The 8,125-nt window shown below is 45.4% G+C and overlaps 1 protein-coding gene across 1 annotated transcript; it reads right to left on the reverse strand.

The window, feature by feature from the left end:
- Window positions 1-874: 874 nt before the first annotated feature.
- On the reverse strand, window positions 875-3,180 carry LOC125534495 (endoglucanase 13). Its single transcript, XM_048697706.2, has 3 exons — window positions 2,831-3,180; window positions 2,528-2,740; window positions 875-2,444 (listed from the first exon to the last, which is right to left on the reverse strand). The coding sequence occupies exons 1-3, from the start codon at window positions 3,044-3,046 to the stop codon at window positions 1,017-1,019; spliced, it is 1,857 nt and encodes a 618-aa protein (XP_048553663.1). The 5' UTR covers window positions 3,047-3,180; the 3' UTR covers window positions 875-1,016.
- Window positions 3,181-8,125: the final 4,945 nt, after the last annotated feature.

Raw genomic sequence — 8,125 nt, forward strand, 5'->3', positions numbered from 1 at the left:
GTGGAGGGATCGTTGTTGACCTCACTTGCAAACTTTCTCCGACCAATCATATTGCCTCGATTTCATTGTGTCTCATTCTTGAAGCAAAAAATGTAATATTTTTTAAAATCAAACCACAAAATGATCAAGTGAGTTGTATTCCAGAATGTAATCTTTGTCATAAACCAAACCAAAAAAGCAAACTATATGCAAACATTTTTTAAAAATTTCTACACATTTTTAAATTTACGAACATTTATTTTCAGATCTGGAACATTTCTAAATTTGTGAACATTTTTCTAAATTCGCGAATGTTTTATAAATTCATGAATTTATTTAAAATTTCGAATTATTTTATAATTTGGAACATCTTTTGAAATTTAACATATTTTTTAACCTTTTCAAATAAGTATTTGAAACCCATGATCATTTCATGAACATTTTTAAGTTTTTTAAATTTTGAGAATATTCTTGTGAAATTCATGAACTGTTTTGAATTTGTACATTTTTTATAATTTGAAACTGTTTTTTAATTCATGAAATTTTCATTTATCTTTTAAATCTAGGATTTTTTCTGTTTTATATAAAATTAAATAGTAATAAAAAATAAAAAGGTAATGAAAAACCGAAAGAAACGTTAAAAATGGCACCCACGCCCCATAATGGGCCAGCCCAAATCAAGCAGGGTGTATCCTCTGAATCAGGCGTGGATTAGGTTTTCTCAAACAAAAAAGACGTGGATTAGGAGGTCCCGACTTTCCCGACCAATCACATCACCTCAATTTCGTTGGGTCGCCTTTTCGAAGCATCAAGGTGCGGCTCAAAATGTTCGAATTTGTTGTAAGTACGTTTCAGAATGTAATATTCTCTTAATCTCTTAATAAACCAAGCAACAAAAGCAAACAATTCAACGATGTTGTTCTCAATTGGGACTTCGGATATACCATACAAAGAGAGAAACTAAAAAAGCATGGCAAAATTCATAATATATAAACGCAAAGAAAAAGGCGTGTCATAGTGTTTGGTGTGGTTAACACTCAGCCCGTCTTGTACTGGGCGACGGCGATCTTGGCAGCGGGGCCGCCCTCCTGGATGTACACGATGGTAAGCTTCTCGCCGGCGTCAAGTCTGGTGACCCACGAGGGGAACCCGTACATCTCCTTGTCCTGTGTGGCAGAGACGCCGTAGATGGGGCCGGTCAGCCCCTCGATCCGCAGCTTCAGGTAGGTGATGGGGTGGCCGCACGTGTTCTTCGCCGTCACGGTGTGCCGGTAGTGGTCCACGCCGTTGTACTCCCACGAGTTGGTGACCGCGTGCACGAACTCCAGCGGCGCGCCTCCGACGTGCAGGGTGTCCTGCGGAGGCTGGTAACCCGGGCTGTTACCGGCGGCGGCGGGTTGGGCGGCGAGGCGGGCGAAGACGCCGCACATGGGCGCGGCGGCGGCGAGGGTGGGCTCGGCGCGCTGGTAGTTGCAGCGGTCGTCGACGAAGCCGTCGTGGCCGTCTGGCCCGCCGACGAGCGCGCCGACGAGGACGTTGGGGTCGGCGCCCTTGCTGTTGTAGTAGGCGTCGAACCCCTCCATGCACCCGACGGTGTCGTTGACGGCGTAGACGGACGGGATGGAGGCGCCGCGGTGGTGCACGTGCGTGGGGAACTTGTCGCCGTGGCCCACCATGTAGCTCATGGACAGCGGGTTCTTGCCCAGGACGTAGTCCACCTGGGACCTGGCGAAGGCGACGATCTCGGCGGGCGCGACCTCGGCGTCGGGGCACTTGAGCTTGTCGCCGGACTCGGCGAGGTAGTCGGCGTAGACGGTGAGGAGGAAGACGGAGGAGCTGACGTACTGCATGTTGTTCCAGTCGGCGACGTAGAGGAGGCCGCCGGGGGTGGTCCTGACGTTGTTGCCGCCGTTCTTCTGGATGCAGGCGCACATGAAGAACTCGGCCTTGGCCCGGAACTGCTTGAGCGTGTCGGCGTAGTCACCGTCGCCGCCGCCCGCGAGGAGCACCTTGGAGAGCAGCACCTGGACACCGGCGTACTTGTTGTCCCAGGAGAACTCGCGCACGGCCCAGCCGGTCCCGCCGAAGGCGTCCGCGTTACGGGCGACGTAGTCGAGGTAGTCCTGGTCGCCGGTGGCCTCGTAGAGCCAGGCGGCGCCCCAGAGCAGCTCGTCCTGGTAGCCGGAGGCGGAGGGGTAGAACTTCTTGGCGCATTGCAGGGAGTCGTCGTAGCGGCCCCGGAAGGTGTCGGCGAAGGTGAAGATCTGCTTGGCGTGCATGAGGAGCAGGTCGGCGTACATGGAGTCGTAGTGCCGGAACACCTTGGCGGCGGCGGCGAGCGCTGCTGCTGTTTCGGCGGCCACCTCGGAGCCCGGGCGGCTGGCGTCGATCTTGGACGCCGTCCTCGGCGTCGACATGTCCTCCGCGCGCTCCCAGCACAGGTGGTCGCTGTCCCCGTCGCCCACCTTCAAAGTTGTTCAAGACGCCGAGTTAGGCCGGGCCGGGCCGGGCTGGGCTGGACAGGGTTGGGCTTAGGAGTGGTGTGTACCTGGACCCAGAGGGTATTGGGCTCGGTGTGGGCCTTGATGAAGTAGTTGGTGCCCCAGCGGATGGCGTCGAGGGCGCGGTTGAGGGAGTTGGCGGCGACCATCTCCTTCTCGAACTCGAGCACGCCCCACGACAGCATGGTCACCGCGTACGCCGCCGGGAACCCGAACTTGACGTGGTCGCCGGCGTCGTAGTACCCGCCGACCAGATCCACCTGCACACATCCATTCTTTCTCCGTAAGCAAATGCGGATCGAGCTCCGATCGGAGTTCGTACGACGTCGGATCGAGGCGCGCGCGCGTACCCCCTGGGAGAAGCCGTCTGTGAGGGCGGAGTCGCCGCGCCAGTGCACGGTGCGGTCGGCTGGGAGCTTGCCGGACCGCTGCGCCTCGAAGAACTGGAGGGACTTGTCGAACGCGCCGGCGTAGTCCGCCCACGCCGGCGAGGCCTCCGCGGACGCCGCCGCGAGGAGCACGAGCAGCGCCACCGCCGCCGCCGATGCGATCGTCAACCGCGCCATGGCTGCCTCGTTCTCCTCTGCAGGTAATTAAGTGGGGAATGTCGCCGTCGTGGTGGTGCTGGGAGTGTCCGGCGCGGCGGGCGGGGATTTATACGGGGCGTGCGGATCGCGGGGCGGCCGGCCGTGACCGACATGGGGCGCTGCGTGGTGCCCGGCACGTAGGGGGTAGAGGGGAGACGAGCTAGGCTGTTTGCGCCATGCACGTCTTGCAGCCAGAAATGGTCGCACGCACAATGGGATCGATCGTGGGCTCGCCGATCGTCTTTCGACATTAGACATTTCTTCTTCCATTTTTTTTGGAAAAACTTATAATCTATTCATCATCTATCATTCATTCTTCTTGTTTTGATAATAATTGTACAGCATTATTTATTAATTAAATCTTCTGCCATCTGATCATGTAGTTCTGCCCGTACACAAAGTCGCTCCAGATGTGTGATCACGTCGTGAGTTTTGTGGACTTAAATAGATTGACTCACATAATGCTTTCTTCTGGCTTTATTTTGTCGGCCTATGGTTGGTCAACTAGTACGTGTCCTTTCTAGAGGAAGTATTTGAGCCACAAATTAGCCTGTGTGTTGTGCTAAATCTCATCATGATGGTCGGCATAGTGGATCAATTATCTTATTAGTCTCAATTAGTAGAATTAAGCGCGGTAGGCGTGGTGACCAATCTTCAAACCATTTGAATTAGTAGAATTAAGACATGGCTATAGGATTTAGGATGCCCAACCCCCCTCCAACACGCTCCTCCCTCAAAATACAATGAAATTCACTAATGATGTACCTTTTGTTTATGTTTTCTTGGAGAAAGCAAGACATCGAATTATGTCGCATTGTTTTAACAAAGGCGACGACTTGCGAAAACATAATCTTTTATCAAAGTTGACATTCTTGCAATGGTGTTTTTAAGTATCTTTAACAAAAAAAACTTCAAAAGATGATAGTTGCACAAACACGAATAACCTCAAAGATTTTAAGGAGATGCATATTGGTAGAGTAAAGATGGTACAACACATCAAATCACATTGAAACAAGCAACATGAAACAAGACCCTAAAACACTAAAAGGTTAGGTTATATGAACATCACCGCCCTTGGTGTTGTCTCGATTGTCATTTGAACCCTAGTGTTCGTTTATTTTCTTCTATGAACAAACTATAAACACGAAAACATGTACAAGCAAAAACTTATCTTCAAAATTGTTGAAAACCCTCCTTTAAGACAAGTTCCAAATATTAGCTTCATTTCAAACGGTTGGATAAGAAGATGAATATAGACCTATTCCTACACAAATTGAAACGACCGTGGGTGAGCAAAAGAGGCGACCAAGAAAAAAGCCTCATGGGCTATAGAAGACCAACATATATGGGTTCAACCTCGCGCATATATACTTAATGACGATCACCTCTTTTACTAAGCAAAGCCTAAGAGACGCTATATCTCGCTTCTTGCGAGCAATTCATTTACGTTTTTACACCCCGCATGGACCAACCCAATAAGTGAGTTATTTTTCTATTTTTGTTTATACTTTTAATTTTTCCAGTTTTCTAGTTTGTATTGTGATTTAATATTTTTTATTTCCATATTTTTAACTTTTTTTGGTAAATACATGAATAGTTTTTTATGACATACACAAACACATGCCAAAAAACTTGAATGTTATTCTCAAAACATCAACATCTCCTTTATAATTTACAACATTTTATTTTACATACAAAATCATCTTTTAAAACACACATGAGCATTTTTAATGGACACAAGTATTTTTTATATACATGAACATTTCTCTTCACATTCAAGAACATTTGTTATCCTCGCAAAAAGGACATTTTGTAATACATATACGCATCACTTTTTTTTGCTACACGTAAATATTTCTTATCACATACTAAAAAAGGTTCTAGAAAACCACTTCCTTTTCGAGCACATTAGTATTCTAGAAAAATACATAAAAGATATTGTTATTATGTGAACACCACTTCCTTTTTGAGCACATTAGTATTAACTATTAAAATAAATACATAAAGAAGTAGTAGTAGTAGTAGTAGTAGTAGTAGTAGTAGTAGTAGTAGTAGTAGTGTGTGTGTGTGTGTGTGTGTGTGTGTGTGTGTTTATTCAAGATCGTAGAAAAATAGACAACAACAAAGCCTTTTGTTGGGTAGACCGGTGATGGAAACTCAACAGAAAAATGTGAGTACCCAAAGAAACATGTGATGGCTATTAGATTCTTTGCATAAGAAAATCTCAACTATAGACAAAACTATCTTAAAGTACATATGAAAGTTGTTGCTATATACTCCCTCTATCCCAAAGACACTTATTTTGGGATAGAGGGAGTACATAGTTCCTAAAACCGCAAGGATGACTGGAATCTTTCAAATGATTGCGTTTTTCTTATCTGTCCAGAGGGATACTAATCCATGTGGTTTTTTTGGCAAGGATATCTTGTGGTTCATTGAAAAAGTGAACAAGAGAACTTATGTTCTTATAGGCCATCACTGTATACAATTCCATCACCAAAGGCTAAACTTGACTTAATAAAAATCATAGTGAAGATAAAAACATACTGAAATAAGTTGTTTCATGGAAGTTTTCCTGTTAAAAACAAGAGGTGCTCCAATTAGTAAGTAATCACCCAAAAAACATTGTAAGATCAAATGCCTCATTTTTTTCATAATATATATGTAAGTAAATATGAACACAATTTCTTATAGTAACAAAAAAGTGTGTAAAAACGCCCTACATTTCAACTCTTTCAAGTCAGTCTTCGAAGTGGATTGCTTGTTTGCAATTTAATCTGAGATGGAACAATATATTCTAGATATATTGTTTTTTCAATTTAATACAAGAAGTAAATTCTCGGTGAGCATGTATCATCATCTACACAATTATGTAAACGTTGTGGAACATATATATGTAGGAGGTTAAGGTTTCATCATAAGCTTTTTTTTCTTCTGATGGAAGTCAAATGACCAACCCTCATGTAATGTAGTGGTAGCATATGATAGTAAATACTTGTGGATGTACACCCGATGTACACAACTATACTTTGATGAACAATTGTGGTCGCTTAAATGCGAAAGTGCATTGATACATAACTTTAATAAGGGTTCTGCATGTCCATCAATCAATTGCATCTAAATGTGTATTAAATGGTTCGTATCTATGTGGTTTTTAATTTTTTTAGGGACGCAACATGCATTCCTAGGTCACCATTGTAGCCTACGATTTTGCAAAACTATATTTTATAGTATCATGTGACAAGATCAATCAACACCGGTAGAATGGGATAGAAAAAAGAGATCTTTATGATGCTCAATTATAATAACATCGGTGCACCATTTAATGATATACCCACTTATTAGGAACCTTCATGAGCATGAGTACTAAATGGTACCAGTAAGAATGATAAACTTCTACATAGATCACACCCTCCATAGCTATCTTTAGTAGTGAACATCAAATGTATTAGGAAGCTATATAAATGTGCCTGTCAATGCACAGTGTGCGCTGATTTTGAGAGGGGCATGCTGCAAAACCTGAGCACTACGACTTTCTCTTAGGAGATATATGCTTGTGAATGATCCTAGATTTTTACCCTCAAGGAATAGCTGTGCTGCCGATTCACAAAGCTTTCCTACATTTTCTTCAGCCAACATAAACAACATATTTACCTAGATAGAGGGAGGACAAAAATACAAATTACAAAGAGAAACTAAGCATCGAAGATCATTACACAAAAAACTTTTGCTAAATCAAAGTGAATATTGTAATCTGCACCATCCTCCTCGGGTCGTAAACACCTAAGATAAAACACACATGTATGTGATTGAAGCTGAGAAATGACTTAAATTGCTCATACGGTTGTACCTTACTCATGCACATAAGTGCATTTGTCTCCAAAAGTGAGCACGTTGGCAATATGTTACCGATCGGACCGAGCGTAGACTCTCTTTCCCTGCCCCCTTTCTATCTTATCCGAGAGATATCCACCGCCCATTGTAAGCTCCCTTCCGAAGTCGGTGGCAAGGATTTGATCTGATGCACAAATGGAAGTGATGGGTGGGAAAAGCAATAAGGCCATGACGACCATGGGACGCAATCATTCATTCATCGCCCCTTTCTTCCCCAACAACGAATACCCTAGCAGCAAAAGAAGCCACGGCCAAACCATGAGACCATTGTTGCGCGACACTAGGGGTGTCGTCGTTGTGTGGACGAGGGTGGATGATAATGACACACCTAGAGCTTGACCGTGGGGCTGGGGTGCCAACCTTATCACTCACAAATATAACCATAAAAAATGTTAGTTTATCATATGAACCATATAATACACATAGGATTAGACTAACCACTACCAAATAAAAATGTTTTGCATTTTTTGAGGGGGTGCCAGGGCACCCTCGCTAGATCCACCACAGGTGAAGGACGAGGGTTGGCTCTAGGGCTCAGGGAGCTCGCGCCCCGTAGGATGAGTTGATCAAATAAACGATGAGCCGCACTCGCGCCCCTCTTGCGGTCCCCTAGCACCATGCCGATCACAACATTTATACTGCATCAGTGAACAGGAGGACGCCTAAATCGGTCTTCGGAGCAGAATCACATTAACGTTCGGGCCGGCCAAAACGCTCAGGGTGGGAGCACTAGAAAAGGCCGCGGGGCACGGTCAGACGGCATAACGATCCATATCGCTCTCGGACGGTGGAGAGTGTCAAAATCGCCATGGAGGCTCATAGGTGCTGTAGTTGAGTCTTGCTGTGTTTAATACTATCTTAGATGTGCAACTCATCAAAGTATTCTCTTCATTTTTGTTGAGCAACAAGTATTCTCTTCATGTGTTCTTTGATCTCCTCATCACCATTTAAAAAAAAAAACAGGCAACGCTCGTTAATGGGCCATATTAGCCGGGCCAGCTACTCGCTTCCTACCCATTTTCGCCGGCACGCGGGTCCCACTCATCAGCCAGCAGCAGGATCCCATCCCCGCAATCCCGTTTCTCGCTTCCCCTCCAAGAAGAAGAAAGCCGGCGACGAGCGAGTCAAGAGTCAAATCTCTCTCCGCGGCACCAACCACCTCCC

Source organism: Triticum urartu, chromosome 2A (assembly GCF_056163025.1).
Source record: "Triticum urartu cultivar PI428250 chromosome 2A, HENAU_Tu73, whole genome shotgun sequence".
NCBI lineage: Eukaryota > Viridiplantae > Streptophyta > Magnoliopsida > Poales > Poaceae > Triticum > Triticum urartu.

Excerpts from the sequence above, each read along its gene's own strand:
- LOC125534495 (XM_048697706.2), bottom strand. The coding sequence starts at position 3,046 with ATGGCGCGGTTGACGATCGCATCGGCGGCGGCGGTGGCGCTGCTCGTG. Across the intron at positions 2,741-2,830 it reads CAGACGGCTTCTCCCAGGGG|GTGGATCTGGTCGGCGGGTA; the intron begins GTACGCGCGCGC and ends GGATGTGTGCAG. Across the intron at positions 2,445-2,527 it reads CCAATACCCTCTGGGTCCAG|GTGGGCGACGGGGACAGCGA; the intron begins GTACACACCACT and ends ACAACTTTGAAG.